Consider the following 18,793-nt stretch of genomic DNA (forward strand, 5'->3'; position numbering starts at 1 on the left):
ATGAGAACCTCTTGTATATAGTGGGGTATGATGACCACTTATATAAAAAGTGAATGATTACCTTTTGATGATTTGTAGTCATTCCATTTGATTTGATTCCAATGAGATAAATATATTAGCTAGATATTTGAAGTTACATGGTTCACAAAATGTTTTGAAATGGAATAAAAGCCATAAAGCTACTTCTTCCCTTACGTGCATTCCCATTTTGAAGGTGTGGAACGTGCATTCCCATTTTGAAGTAGTGTTCCACATCTAAATATTTATGGCTTAGATAAAAGACTAACAATTGCAAGGTAAGACTTTTAACTGAAAGTTAGTTGAAGTTGTAATATCTTATGCTCGTACAACAACTAAAGAGATGCATAATATATCATGTCAATGGGCAGAACATTCATATAAAGTGTATTATTCATAAATTGAACAAAAGGCTAAAGAGTGAGGAAGACATCAATTAAAAAAAAAGAGGAATGCATCAATATAATGAAATGCTTGCATGGGTATAGATAGGTATGGGCTAGGAGAGGAATGTGATGTCTTAAAGGGCGGCTTTGAGATTACAAATGTTTCACTAGTAACTTTACATTTTTCAAAATCTATGACTAAAAGAACACTTTGTTAAATTCAAAAAAATATACCTTACAAAACGACAAGCAAACCTATGAGAACTCCAAGAAAGGAGGATTCATCCTATATAGGATAAGCCTTATTATGGTGGTTCATTGGTTCATACTTTGGACATCCATTTTCTTACTTTATTCATTTTATTTCACTAGTTGGTGGTTCACACATTAATTTTCTTGCTTTCTATATGTAAGAACTAGCAAAAAGGCATTATTCCAATGCGCATGTGAAACAATTCACATGGCATCCTCAAAGCTTGTACAAGAAGTACAATGCGGTAGATATCGTGGTGTCATGTGTGCGGCAAGGAGGAATCGAACCATAGACCCTTTGAAACAAACACACCCACCTGGACCAACTAGGCAACAACTCGTTGATACAATTGATATGGCTGGAAATTTTTAAAAAAACTACAACATGGCATCGTAGTGTATGGTGATTTTTAAAGTAGTACATACACTTGTAGTCTCATAAGTAGAAATCCTAATCACCACTCTTTAGGGGTGTGTTACAATATGCATAACTAGTCCCTCTATAAGGTAAAGTTTCAATAGGTCCATTCATACATAGAGTTTTGGGAGATAATATAATACAAGCCACTTGGAGAGGAAGGATGTTTCTGTCCACCCACACCATTAAGGATCAAGGATAACATTAGGTTATCCACAATATTCAATCACACCAAGGATCAAGTATGATATTAGGTTCATCCCAATATTGAGCAATGAAGAGGTTGTTGTCATGGTGGATAGGTTGAAGAAGGTGATGGGCTCCAGCTGCATTGGTGTCTGGCCATTGAGCAAAGATGAGGTTGTAGTCCTCGGTGAGGCAACCACCTTCGAGCTTGCACAAGGAGAGTTGTTGCAGGAGGAGGGGGTTGGAGGTCATGGAGGTGGAGGTGGCGGTAGCGGTGGTCATGTTTGCAATGACGAAGTCTGCATCGATTGGGGTGGGGCTAGAAGTGGCGGTGGTTGTGGTTGTGGTGGTGGTTGTGGAGGCAGAGAGGATAGTAGCTGTGGTTGCAGCTGCTCCATCGTCGACGCTGCAGATGGCCGGATCGGCCTTGGCTGCTGCTAGGACGGCTGCAGCTGCTGCCGCAGCAGCTGCCGGATTTATCAATGGCAACGGCACGGCCACACTTGCAGCAGTGCCAATATTGCTAGACGTCATCATCAATGGCGTCGGTGGCGTCAATGAGTCCAGCACCTCGCTCTTGGGTGACTCCAGAACACGTTGACTCATGGCGCTTGATTCATTAACATGCAGGGTACTGCTATTTATAATATTGGGTTGTGGACTTTTCGTCGTGGTGGTGGACGTCACTTCCAGCTCAATCTTGACACCTACCGAGGCCATGCCGGTTTGGGTTGCATTGCCTTCGCGGCCATCGTTTCCAGTTTGCAAAAGCGAGGTCAGTCGCACCACCTGCCAAGTGCTATGCAGATGTATTAGAGAGACCGATCAAGATATAAGTACGGTAGGTTCTCCCTCGGGTTCTCTCTCATGATTTAAACCAATCAGTTAAGCATGCTTATAATTAGATCTCTCTCTCTCTCTCTCTCTCTCTCTCTCTCTCTCTCTCTCTCTCGTATACGTGTCCTTAACTATACAGATAATAACCTCCTAATCCCCTATTTTAGACGAAACGCTAAGAGGATCAGTTGCGCTTTTTAAGGCCGGTTTGCCATTTGCGTATACAGGTCTGTGTCGTATACAGAGGCAAATTGCTGGTGACCCCTGTGAAATCGTGTTGGGATAATTTGGCTCGTATGCATGGGCCTTGATCTGTTGATGGTGTGAGCTAGATCTTGATGCCTTGTCGATAGCCAGTATTTACTTGCATGTCTTTCTTGGTAGACGGTGAGTTTTTCACGGGGTTTGAACTTGGTACCTTCTCAGAGAAACGATGGTGATATTGATGGTGTATTCGCTCTGAGAGAGAGAGAGAGAGAGAGAGAGAGAGAGAGAGGGAAGAAGAAGAAGAAGAAGAAAAGAAGAAAAGAGAGAGAGAGATAATGAGAGCGTGTGTGTGAGTGAGAGAGAGCGAGCGAGCGTGTGTAAGAGAGAAAGAGATAGAGAGAGTATGTAGGTACGTACGTGTGTATATATCAATATTAATAGAATAGCGATTAGTAGTTCCGACTTATAACGTACCTCAGCATGGAGTTTGCGGTTCTCGCTGAGGACGGCGTCGTACTTGGCCTTGAGGTGGGTGAACTCGCGCTCCAACTGCTTGGACTTGGAGCGCGCGCGCCGATTCTGGAACCAGACAGCCACCTGGCGCGGCTGCAGCCCCAGCTGCCTCGCGATCTGCAGCTTCCGCTCGGGCTCTAGCTTGTTCTCCGCCTCGAAGCTCTCCTCCAGATACCTCACCTGCTCCCCCGTCAGCCGCCTCTTCTTCCCATTCACCAGCGTCGTCGTTAATACGTTGCCGCCTTCCACCGACCCCTCGATCACATTCACCTCATCCTCCACCACCACCTCATCCTGCTGCTGATCGAAGGCCGAGTAGAATTGCCTCTTCGGGCTCCCTACCGCTTGATGATTCTGATCCACATGAGCATCTGCGACGACATTCCATTGCGTATCACACCCAACCCAACACAATAGAGACTTCCAGTCAGTATATATGATTGAAAACCTCTTTTTAAAAATTAAAGACCACAATTGACAGGCCCAATAATTATATGATTAAACCTTGTATTGGATTGAATATAGTTCTATCAACCATCCCATAGCTTTTCCCACTCTACAGTTAAGGTAATGCATCCTATCCCACTTCATATTCGACCATGGGCACCTTGCTAGAGCTTGCAGGAGACCACCCCTACAATATGAATGGCATCATCGCGTGAAGTAGGATGCCCCCAATCGTTCTAAACAATCATCCACCCCAGCAAGGTACAGAAACATAAGGTTGTTGGCACGTTGCCTTCATCCCATGTGAACGAACACCAACTACCTTATCTTAACCCCATGTGTATACAATATAGTGGTAAGCACACGATTACCACACATCATCATGGGTTTGTCAGTCTCATGCTCCGTCACCAAACCATGTATGGCCATGCCTTCCATCTTGGTAACAACGCACCTTTCAACATCAATACGTCCATATCCAACCATGCAGGAGGTTGTTGGTGCTTCCTTTTGCCCTGGGAAGACCAACGAACCACCCAATGTCATACACATGGCATTCTTTCGTGCACCCATGCATGTCTTCACCCCATTTGTGCACTGTTTAACTAAATACGGATTACAAATGGGGCGAATAGTTAGCTTTCACCTCTTCGGTGCCATCATTGGTGTCAATCACATCCCTGACGCAACACCATTGATCAGTCCTCCACAACATGGGGATCCGACATGTTGAAAGGTGATCAATGACCTTGTTCAATTGGGTGTGAATTGGGCAATATGAAGCGTTTGTCTATCTCATCCCTTAAACACCCTGGCAAATCGATTGTCATAATTAAACGTTAGTTCTCTAATGTCGTCGATGACCCCATGGCGGCCAAGATGCATGCCAAGGTAGGGTCCAACGAACATAGCATAGGGGCATCCCAATTGGGCACATGCCCTGGCTGCTACTTGTCAACACCCAGACCATAAATAAACACTCCATACCCTTGTTGACACCCAAACTATACAATTTCTAATTGTTAGATTAGTGCTAATCAACATCAATCAATCAACTAATCAGCAATTAACTCCATGTTCCTAAATTAATGCTACCTCGTATGACACTGGTAGGAGACATTTGAGGAGAAGCCACACCCAGCATCTGTACTTCACCACGGCTCTTGGTACTCAATCTTAAGAGGCTAGGGGGGGAGCAGATGGTCACATTCCAGGCCATGTTTCTTGTCTGCCTCTCGGATCAGATGGTCTCTAAAGGCAGGCTAAAACATCTTAATTTCTAGGAAGAAACAGAGACACAGAGCGAGATACAAGAGACAGAGGAGAGAGAGAACGAATTGCCCCAAACGCTGATCTTTTGGGTTGTGTTGTTGTTGCAAGGAGACTACCTGGTGGAGATGAAAACAGTCAATTGGGAGCATGATGGATTACGTGCTTCGCCAGCTTGAAGCCAATAGGGATCTCCAGGCACAGATCCATAAAGCATAAGAGGGTAGGGTTAATGCAGTTTGGTTAAGAGGGCAAGCCTGGAGCAAGCTTATAGCCTCTCTCTCTCTCTCTCTCACTCTCTCTCTCTCTCTCTCTCTCTCCTAATCTCTCCTGGTCTCTCTATGAGAGGATGTCTGTGTGAACCGGCGAGCGAATGACTGTCTTCTTTCTTGCCCTGCCTCTTCTGGTTGTGGGGGGTGAGGAGGAGAGAAGAATCAAAAGGAGGAAAAAAGGGCACTGACGGGGCCCGTCTGGAGAGCGACGTCGGCATCGGAGCGGGCCCGCATGCCACCACCTCACGTCGGGAGGACCACGCGCAGATCGCGACCGGAGCGGGGCCCGCCAGCCCCGCCACGTCAACGCGGTCCACGCGGCCGCCACGTTGTCCGGTTTTTGTGTTCTCGCAGCTACGTAAAAGGACAAGACGTCGTCCGCCAGCCGTCGATAGCCGCGGGCGGCGAAGCCGACGCTCTCAAGGTGGTGCCGAGCTTTTCCCCATCCCTTTGCTGCTTTGGGCCAGGGCGCGGGGCCCGCTGCCCACCCGCGCATGCGGCCATGTCTCAATATGCCAAAACAGTCACGCTCGTCTGAAGCGGCTCGGTCGACGCTCTCCCTTTTCTTCTTAAGTTCTTCAAAGTTCATCCATCCTTCCTTCCTCTTTCTTCCCCCCCGCCCCCCCAAGTCTCTCTCAATTGTGGAATCCTTCTCATGTAAAGGCCCCTGAAACGTGGATTGCTATCCCTACGTTCGGTGATCTTTGCCAATTGCCACGAAAGGGCCTCACATTCATGTCACTTCTCCCTTTTAAAATCTACCAGGTGAAACGCACCTAGCAAATCCTCAAATTCGAAGGGTTTTCCACTTCCTCATTTGTTGTCCAATTCAAGGCCTTACACAATTGAATGTTTGGATCTTTCGAGGGCATATTATAATTTTTGCCAATCTATTATCATAGAATTTGAAGATATCATTGAATTGAAGGATAATGTCATTTTAACCTTTTCCTCATAGGCCAAAACCCTTTTGAAAGGTGCCCCATCTTTTAATCATAGACCCATCACCTTGCATTCTAAAAGGAATGGAAACCAGACATGATGACACACAAGGCTACACGATGTTGGCCCTACTTGATAACATTTAATAAGTACCACTTGTCACACAACTGCCCTCATAAGTTATTAGTGTTATAAGGAAGAATGTGTACATGCCTTCTATCCTATCCTTGCTCTTGCCTTTCGCCTAGCTATTGCCATCTTGGGGTTTTTGACACCTATAAATGAGCATGCACTCTAAACCATAATTGACCTAAAGGACTTGGTTGAGATAATTCCTAGAGTTAAAATTTGAGTGCAAAGTTTGTGCAAAGAAATAATCAATCTCGTTTATGAAAGGTTGCCTAGAAGCTTTATAAATCATGTAAAGCTTACTTGTACCCCTTTCTTCCATGTAATGTTTTATAAGGTTTATAGCAATATCAACTCTAGTTATAAGGGATTAATGAGTTTACATATGTGCTATATGTTAACTAATATGCATCATTATGTCACTTTAAATATATTGACATTATGACACTAAAAGACAAAGATAAAAACTAAAGTACCTTAGATAGAAAAATCAAAAGAAACTCTAATCCATTGTGAAATCCAAAACACCATAAGGTAAGTGAAAAGTAGAATAACATTAGTTTCATATACTAAAACACATATGTACAACTAACACCTCTTGCAGCTCAAAAGAAGAGGATATATCATCACAAATTTTATGGCCAAAACTCAAGGGACATGGCATATAGAGGATGTGTCCATGTTACAGTTATTGGTTCGTGAAGATAGCTCCCCCTCCAAGAAGATAACTCCTTGATAAGGAAAATTCTTCAAGAATGGTAAACACAAAACACTCTCAATATCGGATATAATGGAACCTTTATACTCAAAGTCTTCATCAAGCAACACTAAGTTTTCTACCCAAGGTTTGCACACTAAGAGCATTAACATCACAATCCTCTTCTAACTCCACATCCTATACATAAGTAGAACTCTTCGGATCACATTTGGGAAGGTTATCTCCCTCAAGCCCGAGGGGTGCACCTACAAGAAATCATCCATATAACACATGTTCAAAGGGTATTAGGAAATACTCTTTTGTTACATGCTATAAGTCCATAAAATGACCCCTTTTACTTTACTAAAATCATGGGGTTTTTTAAATTTATAATTTAAAAATCCCTTTTGTAAATATAATCCTATAAATTTTACTGAATAAAATACCATTTTCCTTGAACTCACGTGATATCTTACATGTTCTATAAGGTGGAATCCTTGGGCCCTCAAGACTAAGCAAGTTGGCAAAGAATTACACTCTATGAGTCATCTCCAAACCTCCATGAGCACACTACCAAGCTATGATGCTAGCAATCTCAATCATTACCTTGGCTACTCATCTTCTTCACCACACAATGGAAAGCCAAATTTTTGAGCTAAATGCACAACAATCGTGATAGTGGATGGAATTCTTATTCTTTCAAGAGCTTCAATCTCCTTGAATCAAATATCCACATTGTTCTCAAATCATATGAAATGCATCTTACTTATTTGATGAAGAATGTATTATGAATTACCTGTAACTTTTATTTGAAGTACAACACAAGCATGATTCCGAGAGTGCCTCATGATGTTGATGTTTGATGTTGAAGATGTGACTTTAAAACTTTTCTCAACTATGAAAGTCATAAGTGAACTTGCTTGTCATCACCGTGAAGTAGAGGTATCTACTTCTTTCATTCAAGACCAAAGTTTAACCGCATCCTCTCATTATCCATGTGGCCCTTGGGCCTCTTTGATTGTAAAATCACTCCTAGCTTAATAAACCGCTCTTCGTCATGACTTTCATTGAGACTTAGATCTCTTACATGGACTCCATTTCTCCCACAAGCCTTCAACCTAGTATATTTGTAGCAATATTACATATCTTAGTGTAATCCAACACACCAAAAGAAATGCCATTGCCTAGTTATTCCTTCGTGAATCAAAACCTGCTATGATAAATTGAAATTGTTTGATTATTTAAGCTTCCAATATAATGACCAAGGCCTTGACTTTTTCCAAGCTTCAATGGCCTTAAGCCCTTGTCTCTTCCAAGAAAGTTGTCTGCATCTTCAATTTCTATCTGCACAATAAACTACAATAGTATAAGATTTCAGTAGATAAATATCCAATAATATTTGTCTATAATGCATAACATGCTCTAATATAAATCACAATGGATATCTTAGAATTATCTTTCATACCTTAGGGTTTTCATCTTCCTCAAGAAGACTATCATCATATAGATTTATTGAACTTTTTGGTTTCTCATCTAATGGAGATTTCAATTTATCCTCATACCCCATGTTATCAATACCAAGTCTCTGCTAAATTTGTAAGTACTCTTCCTCTGTAGGTATCCCCCCTTTTCATATTCCACAATCTGATTAATACAAGAATGCAAGGCTGCAGAGCTGTCTTGAAAATTCTCTCCGTCAACATCAAGAGTTGCTAGCAATTACTCTTCATAACTTATAAATTTCTTATCATTTTGACACCATGCTGCAAGGATTGCCAAATCTTCTCTAAGATAAAAAAGGTGTTGAATATCATTTAGCAATACAAATTTCTATTTACTGATGAGATAACTGGGAAATGTTAGGACACATTCAAGAGGACCTATTTCAATCTCTACACTCAACTATATCTCCTTTTCTTTGAATTTTGTAATGTTCTCACTTTTAAACAAAGCAACATCAAATCCTTGCACTAACTAGTTCTCAATATCCTCCCGAAACATTTCCCCCTCCTCTTCAACTTCTTTTTCTTTGCATGCAATATCCTCTATCTTCTTCTCTTGTATTGCATCTAACGAACAACTATCCATATATTGAAAATATACAAGAAATTCAACATCCTTCTGTACAAGAAGACATTGATGCTGTTTCTGATGAAAAGGGCGATTTGCTTTCCACTTCTTGAATTTCTCATCAATAAGGCTAAACCTTGTTTGCAAAGTTGTTCTAGCAGCATTGGTAGCTTCCATTACATCGTTGTCGTAGAGTTCGTGCAAGAGCTGCAGAACACGGGGTTCAAGGTACAGCAAGGAATGAGGTTAACAAGAATATCTCAATAACTCAATATTTGATGCCAAAGATCACTATATTGCTTGTCAAGTACAATACAAAAGAAGAGTCAAAATAAATGACAAAGCATGACAATCTGTCCACTGCTTTACAATAAACGTATGAGCTTGGTTTTCAGGGCACCAAATAATTCAACCAGATTCAGGACTTAGTCATAAACAGCTTGTTCAAACTCCAGGTCCAATGGATAAAGCATCTGATAAGTGCATGCATAGGCTCCAGATATGTATACTACTCAGGTCAGCATCTGAAATCTATTGCAGAGAGATGCAGTCCATAATGGCATATAGGCACTCTTGCATCCACTGCATCAAAACTTGTCTTGTAGACCACGGCATACACTCCTTAGAGCTTGCTTCACAGCCCCTAATAGAAGCTTATCATGTGAAATAGAGCTTTTACGTCTCTGTTCTTTGTATAGCTTTTTCATTCATTTTATGCTGCACATATTCTTTGCTCGGTCCATCCCTTGAAAAGGCTACAGAGAGTTCTGTTAAAATGCCCCTTTTAGCATGTACAAGAATCTCTTCCTCATAAATGTAATCCTGTTTCCTTGAACGGCAACCAAAAAAAATAGAAGTGCAGGTCCGAGCTCTTTTCCAGATGCTTGAAGTGCAGCTCTTTCCTGTAGAAAGCCCCTCAAAGGTGTCAAACCAGTCCCTGGACCAACCATTATTATGGGTGTTAATGGATCCTTTGGTAGCCTAAAATTTGACTGTCTTACAAAGATCGATGATTAGCTACATTTATCATCTGTTTCACATGTGACTGGAACAACATTCTTCATCCATGTGGACCATACACCTTTATGCAATCGACCAATGGGACTCCTACCATAAACCAGTCCACATGTAACATGTATCCGCTTAGGAGAGGACTTTGGAGATGAAGAAATTGAGTAATAGCGAGGCTGGAGACGAGGTGCAATGGCAGCAAAGAATTAAATGCTGACAGAGAGACCTCCCCATTCAGTTCACCGACATCAACAATCCACTCATAAGTGGTGTGGCATAGCTTGTCACTATGAACAAGTGCACCATCTCTGTTGCCTGAGTCGATGCTGTAGATAAGAAAGAGATGCCAGATTTCACCACGATTCAGGATTGAGAGGTCCAGTCAAGGCTGATAGCTGTATTGTCCTGGCTGTTGTTGAAATCTCAGCAAATCTCGTGTATGCATAGGAGGATGAAGACATTTTGGCCGGTTGATGATGCCGGAAGAAGGAGAAATGTATGGAGACATTGATATTTAGTTTGATCAATCAATCCATTGAACATTGGGAAAGAGAAGCTGACAGAATTATCCGACGCCTCCTCTGATCAAGAGACAGGCACAACTGCATGTGGTACCAAAAATTGCAAGAGCCAAAGATAGGCTATGGTGGTCCGGGGAAATAGGGCGTATCTGAGAATAGAGACTGTAGTCTCCGCGCCTCCGTAAATTTCCAAAATTTTCAATGTCAGACGGGCAGACCCCCCCAATCTCAACATAGCATTGGTAAGGCTATTTTGAGAATGCAAAGCTTTTTATCTTTCCCTCCAACTTTCGAAACAGGAAGCCTAACCCACCTCTTACACTTGTTCTAGACACTTGTCTCTTATCTCCCCCAAGATTGTTTTGACAGAGAGAACAGAACCAATCTCCCTCCGGTATGCGGGATAGACCAGCACATTCTATGTGTTATGCTCCTGGGCATCCATCACAAAGAACAAGATCTCCCCCCCATCACCACATTCTACACAAATGTCAACATTATCATTGGGCTTATACCAGCAGCTCTATCCTGTCTCTTCACTGAAAGAGCTACTGCAACCTCATGTAGTGACTGCCCATCTGATAGAAATATACTCAAATACGGATTTCGTCGAGAACCCCAACCAGCATGAGCTTCAAATGATGAACAACTAACCACTTCATTGAGCATCCACAGCGAATTCCTGAGCCTTCCTTTGATTCTATGATATCCTGCACTTTTCTTGGAATTCATCATTGTAATTGACAACATAATATTACTCTTTAGCATCAGTTTTTCATATTTTTCTGACACACATACAACATGCATACAAACTGAAACACACACAAACACAAACACACAAGTGCAGTATGTACATTGGATGCGGGTAGTGAAAAGGACGGAAAGATAATGCATCAATCACACACAATGAAACACATGCGAAAAGATAACAGAGATGCACAACAAAAATGGAGGTGTTTACGGCTCGGATGCGCAGCAACACGACATCCACCCCCTCTAAACCTGCGCATCCTCCGGATGAGCCAACTATCCAGGATCATCCATGTCCACAAACAGGTCTAGTCCATCATCAGTTTCCAGTAGACCTGTTTCTCCATCAGCTTCATCATCCATATTCTCTGCTTCTTCTGCTAGAATTTCTTCTGACTGCTCTTCTTCTGCTAATGCTTCAAGTGCATACTCTTCATCTTCTCTTCTCTTGAAAATCTTGACTTGTTTTCCAGCAATGGGCACCTTCAATACCGTCCCATCCAATTCAGCCAACTCATAAGTAACATTATCAAAAACCTGTTTCACCTCATATGGTCCAAACCATCTTTGAACCATTTTTCTCATGCTACTATGCTGATTCTCTAGGCTACTATCATAGACTAGAACCCAATCTCCCTCTTTTATGGCTCTAGGCCGCAAGCGATGCCTCAAATCAAACCTGTCCTTGTTTCTAAGTCGGGCTGCCTTCAAACGATCAACTGCTAGTTGCACATCTTCTGCCCTTCTCTCTAGTTGACGAATCTGAAGAGCTAGAAGCTCCTCTCTTGATAAATTCTCATGCCATGGAAGAACACTCCATGTGAGAGCACAAATTTCTGTAGGCATGATAGGTTTCTGCCCATACATCAACTCTGCAGGCATATATCCAATAGTCACGCTATGTGTAGAGCGGTCTGCCCACAATGCAAAAGGTAGTAATCTCGGCCAATCTCCAACCCGACCTCTACAAGATTTTTCCAATGCCTTAACTATCGGCGGATGTCCTTTTTCACTCTTGCCATTCCCCTCTAGATTATAGGCAGTAGTAAGAGCCAACTCAATCCCAAGCCGTGAGAAAAATTCTCTAGCTTTATCTGCATCTAGCTCTCCATGATCAGCTATAATCTTGCCTATACATCCATACCTGCAAAATATCTCTTCCAACAAGAATTTACATACTATAGTGGTGGTCTTCGTCTGCAAAGATCTGCCTTTAACATAGTTTGTAAGATCCTCCCTAGCCAAGACAAGATATCTCATTTGCCAAAGTCCCACTGGCAAAGTAACCAAGTCTACCACCCACTTATAATGCATACATAGCGGATAGGTCCGATGCAACTCATCACGATGCCGCACTAAAGAGTAGAGCTGACAGTCCCTGCAAGTCTCCACAAAGTGGAAAACATCTTTATACATCCCTTTCCACCAGTATCTTTCTTTGATTTTCTCATAGGTAGCCCACACACCTCTATGTCTAGCCCAAGAACTCTCATGAAACTCTCGCATAATCTGTATTTGCATCGCTGCCTCACAAACTACCCTCAAGGGTAGGCCGCCTCTCTTCTTTGGGTGCTTCCAAAGAAAACCATCTTTCAAGAAATACCCATAAGCCTTTCTTCTAATTTACTTGAATACATCATCTGTCCAATCAGCTTTTCCAGTCAATGAACTCAGATACTGACCAATTTGCAGCCAGTCGCCAACATAGAGTTCTTCAGTAAAGGCTTCAATAGTAGATACATGACAATCATGAATAAGGACAGAAGCTGCAAACTCTGTCTCATCATCATCTGCAAGCATTAACTCCTCATCCTCATATCTTGCTCTAGATAGCATGTCAGCAAACTGGATTATATTTTCCTGCTATGTGTCAAAATTCTGGATTCAATGATTTGATGTAGGCAATTCACCGAAGCATTGCTATATCTGGAGTCGAACAGCTAGTAATCATGCCAAGCAAAGGCAAACAATCTGTTTCCACAACAACTGAAGCATCAATAAAATACCCTTTATTACACTTCACTGCAGTGACTACTCCCCACAACTCTCTTTTAATCTACGGATATCTCCTCTGCCGCTCATTAAGAACTTTAACTCCAAAACGGATTGCATATCTGTTTCCATCAGCATCATCATGTCCCACTGCCCAACCTATGCCAATAGGGCTGGTATCAACTGTCAACATGATTGGCCGTCCACACTGATAATCCGCCTTGCAAAGAGTAGGAGCTGACTGCAACAACTTCTTGAGTTTACACATGGCTTTCGAATGCTTCTCATCCCAATGAAATTTCTGCCCCTTTCGAAGCAGCTGATAGAGAACATCTGCTATGTGAGTAAAATGAGGAATCCAAATCATGTAAAATACACAAGCTCCCACAAATCTCCGCACCTTTGAAGTAGTCAAGCAATACTTTGCAATCCTGCTTATGGCATCCACCTTTGCAGGTGAAGGCTTCCTGCCATAATAACCAACCATGTGCCCAGCTATAATAACTTCATTAACACCAAAGACAGATTTCAGCCCTGAAAGAGTCAAATTCACCTCTTCTAATCGTGTCAATATTTGCTCACAAGCAACCAAGTGTTCAGCCACAAACTGTCTACATCCTCGCAAATCAAGACTCTCATTCTTTTCTTCTTCTGCACAACCCTTAATAGGCACATCATCTAAGAAAGGCATGGTATACTGCGGAATATAGTCTCGTAGAACTCTATGCATAGCATTCATCATATGAGCAACTGAGTTGGTGGCACCTTGAGGCAAGGTACACATCCTCACAAGACCAATAGGTGTCCGCATAGTAGTAATATCCCTGCTTTCCAAGGCAAGCTGAAACTGATCATAACCAGAATACAAGTCACCTAGGGAATAGATGGCTCGTCCTGCAAAAGCCTCGGCAAACTCATCCACAACTGGACCTATTCCCACATTCCTGATTGTCACTCTATTCGCGGGCTGCATATCCTGAATAAATCTCAAGGTAACATTCTTCTTTGGTACAGTAAACCACCTGTTAGAATAGGGCGCAGAAGAGGGTTCCAAAATCCCCATCTTAATCTTCTCATTCAGCAACTCTATTAGCTTTGGCAAGTGTGCTCTAGGCATAGGTATAGGACATATATTCCATGGCACATGAGGGACAGTGAAGATGACCATAGGCGCAACCAATTCGGGACTAATGCAGCCAATTTCATGAGGAAAGAAAGAAAATACCTTACCATGTCATCCAAGCATTTCTCTAAAACATTCTTTTTCCACTGGAAGCAAGAAATCATCATTTCCAATCTTCAATTCAGCAAGAGTTTCAGCTGTAAATTTATGTCCAATATTTGCAGGATCTCTCAACATAGGCTACTTCATAGCTTTTTCTATCTGCTCATCACTATCAGGAGGAAGTGGCCCTGCAATCGGCTTAACCTTCTTATCAACTGTTTTATACTTCGTGTCAACCTTGGCATCAATCAAGCACTCTTTTCTTTGCTGCAATTTTTGCAATTTTTCAGCAACTCTCAACTCTGTTGGTGGCTGAAAGATTTCAGCCCTTTGCTCTATGGACTGCATGGGTGCAGTCTGAAACTCTATATGCTGAAATTTTTTAGCATTAAACTCTATTGGCTGAATGGTTTCAACCCTCTGCTCTATGGAATGCCATGATGCAGCCTCATACTCTATATGCTGAATTTTTCCAGCATTTAACTCTGCTGGCTGAAAGGTTTCAGCCCTCTGCAACTCTGAAAGCTGATCTCAAGATCAACCATAACTTCGGTTTGATGAGTTTTCTCAGCCTTTGACTCTGTTTTCAGCATAAAATCAAAAATTTCCTGATACATATCCAAGGTTTGCACAGGTATGATCCTTGAACCCTTACATACATCAGTTTCCAGCATATTTCCCATCTCAGACAATGTATCTACATAAGAGATTCCTTCATACAGCCCATCCACATGCTCCTCTGCTTGCAAAATACCTGCAATCTTCAACTCTTTCTCCTTACGACCAATGTACTACCTGGCAGCTCTAGACAAATCTAAAATTTTCTGATAACTCACTGAGCTATCTGAAGAAAAACCAACAAAATTAGTGGAGAAAGACTGGCTGCAAGGAGGCGAGATCTCCTCTTTTCTCCGCTCCGTACCACTGGCGTCTCGCAAGACAGCAGTACCTAATGAAAATCCAACTCCTTCACAAGTAGTGGTGCCTCACGCAAGGAGTCCCTGTTTCTCGGATGATTTACTTTAACAGTCATAAATTGAACAGCTCGCATACCATCCTTACTGCGTATCTGTGCATAGGCTGAGCCGTCATCCATCACTTTCGTCTCCATTCTTGCTTCTGTAATGAAAGGCTGTCCAAGAATAATCGGATAAGAGCAAGAATCCTAAACAAAGCAATGATAATCCTCTTCAACATTACCAATAGAAATTCTGATGCTCGGACAAGCAGCATACATATCACCAGAAGTATTATTGGTTGCTCTCATGCGCCAGCCATGTTCTGCATCCATAGGCCACTTGCCACTCTCATAAACACCTCGAGCAATAAGATTAATCTCGGAACCATGATTGACTAAAGCGACCAAAGGAATCTGTTTCTCTCCAATCCTTACCACCGTCTCAGTGGTTGCTCTAGCCCAATGACTGCGTGAAAAATGGCTGCGAGGAATGAGGATAGGGGTATCATCATCTTCATACTGCATAGGCTGAACTATTTTCTCCAACTGTGGATTGACAGAAGCATTCTCAACCATCACCGCATCATCATGCTCTTCTCCAAGAGCTCCATGCCATAATCCTGTAAAGCAGGTCCTTCCATCGCATGTCGTTTCCTCCGCAAAAGATCCTACATCTGATCCTATATTTCTCTTCCAACAATCCCAAGAGCTTCACCAACAGTAAAAGTGACTTCACTATTCAAAATTCTTTCATGAAAAATCTTACTCATATCCGTCTGCATATCAAGGTCTGACAAGAGCTTGAATCCTGGCTCCTTTCTTGGTTGTCTCTTTTCTTTTATTTGTTTGTCTCCCATAGGTTGCTCAGGACCTGATTGTGCTGGAGAACTCGTCATAGGTGGAGCTGTAATAGGTGGTGAAACAAAGTCACCCCCTCTAGTCTTTTTGGAGGTGCTAAGACCCTCCTCATCTATTCTTCTCTTTTCCTCAACCATGGCATCTAAACCTTGTGTTTTTGCCATATAAGCAAAAATAGAATACCTATCAATAGGAGAATCCCATCCCGTTTCTCCTCAGATGCTGGAGCCCACACAAGTCATAGTGGATGCCTGAACTTTCCCTCTTCTCGCTATCTCCAAGGCAGAGGACCATAAGGCAGAGTCTCCATCTAATTTTTGCTCAAGCTGGACTCCATAAGCTGAAGCATCTCCTCTAACACTCACATAAGCTGATCGCGCAGCCATATCTTCAACGAGCTTCTTCATGCCTCCCTTACCAAAGTTCGTGTCAAGAGGAGCACCAGTCTCTGTCAGCCATATCTTCCCATCTTGTCCCCAAAACACTACATTCTTCTTACGTGCTTCCCGAAAAGCATCACAATCTCTGCAGTGTTGGTGCTTTGTACTATCACACCAAATACATCGTCTCCCTTTTCTTTGGCCAGCTGGAAAAGCAGTCGCTGGAGCAGGTGCTACAGCAGGTACTGACATAAGTTGCTCTTTTAACTTCCCAAATTCAGCTTTGACTACCTCTATCATCAAATCTGCCAAGCCTTTAATAACATCATCTACGGATAAGGGCATTGGAGCAGCATGAACTAGTGGATTTACAACAGGAGGAGTAGGCTTAGGCATAGAACTTGCAGCAGGGGTAGAAGTAGAGGCCTCCAAGGATTTTTCAAAAACAGATCCTATATTACGATGCAATCGTACTCTCCTGCGCTGCTTCTTAAGAAGAGCATTCACAGCATCAATGATATGTGTCCACTCGGTCTTTAAACCTGAATCGGTAGCTTGATCTTCCAAAAGATCATCCAACTTTTCCTGTAAATCAGCATCAACAGCTTGTAAAAATAATTCCACTTTCTGCATCTCCAAAGCTTGCTGCTCAGTTCCATCCAACTGATCATAGCGGCTCTCAAACTCTCGCAAAAGGGCGGTAACTGAAAGTCCCTTATTAGGCATAGAAACCCATGCTAAGAAATTCCTGCGGTTCATAAGACCTGTATCCTCCAGGAAGTATTCATCTTTTAATGCCTTCTTAAACTCTGCCCAACCAGCATGTGTTCCTTGAATTTCTGAAATTCGGACTTCAAGAGTGCGCACCACGATCCCCAAGAAGTAGCGGCTCCAAACATCTTGAGAAACCCCAAAAAACTTCATCTTTTCTTCATACAAATGTAGGTAAGTTAAACTTGTTGGCCGTTGAACTGCTTCATCTCCTGTTGGACAGCTTTCAAGGCATCCATGGCATCACTATCACGTTTTCGTGAGCTTGCTGCTGCATATAGGTTGTAAATGACTGAAACAGATGCTTCATGACATTGTCATCTGTCATCTCTTCTTGCGAGTCTCCCATCTTGCTGAAAATTGACGCAACGCTTTCACGTCGGGTTCACCAAATATGTCATAGAGTTCGTGCAAGAGCTGCAGAACACAGGGTTCAAGGTACAGCAAGGAATGAGGTTAACAAGAAGATCTCAATAACTCAATATTTGATGCCAAAGATCACTATATTGCTTGTCAAGTACAATACAAAAGAAGAGTCAAAATAAATGACAAAGCATGATAATCTGTCCACTGCTTTACAATAAGCGTATGAGCTTGGTTTTCAGGGTACCAAATAATTCAACCAGATTCAGGACTTAGTCATAAACAGCTTGTTCAAACTCCAGGTCCAATGGATAAAGCATCTGATAAGTGCATGCATAGGCTCCAGATATGTATACTGCTCAGGTCAGCATGTGAAATCTATTGCAGAGAGATGCAGTCCATAATGGCATATAGGGCACACTCTTGCATCCACTACATCAAAACTTGTCTTATAGACCACGTCATACACTCCTTAGAGCTTGCTTCACAGTCCCTAATAGAAGCTTATCATGTGAAACAGAGATTTTACGTCTCTGTTCTTTGTACAGCTTTTTCATTCATTTTATGCTGCACATATTCTTTGCTCGGTCCATCCCTTGAAAAGGCTACAGAGAGTTCTGTTAAAATGCCCCTTTTAGCATGTGCAAGAATCTCTTCCTCATAAATGTAATCCTGTTTCCTTGAATGACAACCAAAAAAAATAGAAGTGTAGGTCCGAGCTCTTTTCTAGATGCTTGAAGTGCAGCTCTTTCCTGTAGAAAGCCCCTGAAAGGTGCCAAACCAGTCCCTGAACCAATCATTATTATGGGTGTTAATGGATCCTCTGGTAGCCTAAAATTTGACTGTCTTACAAAGATCGATGATCAGCTACAAAGGTACGCCAAGAAAAATCGAAAAACACAAGAAGTGTGAAAATTTCCTAAATTAAGGAGAGATACTCAAGAAAAAGCACAAGTCAATACTTTTGCAAAAGAGCGCAAGACACACGGTGATTTATTTTAAAAAGCACTGAGCCTTGACCTGTGCAAATTGTAAATGTAGATGGGCAGTAGAAGGGAAACTAGGAAGATAGGAGGACAATAGAAAAAGGGCCTAGGCTATGACCGGCCATGTAAAAAGGGGATGACTGCCCAAATGGAATTTAGGGCTTTGTATGTAAAGTTCAAAAAGTGAATGAGAGCTCATTCCAGGGTGTGTGGCAAAGTGAACTCTTCTTCTTCTCTCCTTCTCTTCTCTTTGCTTGCTTGTGTGTGCTTGAGGGAGGGAGTGTGAGGGAGTGAGTGTATAAGGGTGAGGGACCGTGGTGAAGAAGCTCTCCATC

The 18,793-nt window shown here is 42.3% G+C and overlaps 1 protein-coding gene and 1 pseudogene across 1 annotated transcript; both read right to left on the minus strand.

Moving 5' to 3' along the window:
• Nucleotides 1-1,097: 1,097 nt before the first annotated feature.
• Nucleotides 1,098-4,951, minus strand: LOC148042057 (uncharacterized). Its single transcript, XM_087685123.1, has 3 exons — nucleotides 4,360-4,951; nucleotides 2,779-3,188; nucleotides 1,098-2,049 (listed from the first exon to the last, which is right to left on the minus strand). Exons 1-3 carry the CDS (start codon nucleotides 4,481-4,483, stop codon nucleotides 1,297-1,299), a joined length of 1,287 nt encoding a protein of 428 aa, XP_087541249.1. The 5' UTR covers nucleotides 4,484-4,951; the 3' UTR covers nucleotides 1,098-1,296.
• Nucleotides 4,952-9,318: 4,367 nt separating this feature from the next.
• Nucleotides 9,319-9,857, minus strand: LOC148042058 (NADPH--cytochrome P450 reductase 1 pseudogene; annotated as a pseudogene).
• Between the last annotated feature and the right edge of the window lie 8,936 nt (nucleotides 9,858-18,793).

The sequence above is a fragment of the Lygodium microphyllum genome, chromosome 1, assembly GCF_053477565.2.
Source record: "Lygodium microphyllum isolate KBCC chromosome 1, Lygodium_microphyllum_v1.1.10, whole genome shotgun sequence".
NCBI lineage: Eukaryota > Viridiplantae > Streptophyta > Polypodiopsida > Schizaeales > Lygodiaceae > Lygodium > Lygodium microphyllum.

Coding starts and splice junctions, on each gene's coding strand:
- LOC148042057 (XM_087685123.1), bottom strand. CDS start 4,483: ATGGCCTGGAATGTGACCATCTGCTCCCCCCCTAGCCTCTTAAGATTG. Junction 3,189..4,359: donor TCCTACCAGTGTCATACGAG/GTAGCATTAATT, acceptor ATGTCGTCGCAG/ATGCTCATGTGGATCAGAAT. Junction 2,050..2,778: donor ACCGCAAACTCCATGCTGAG/GTACGTTATAAG, acceptor AGCACTTGGCAG/GTGGTGCGACTGACCTCGCT.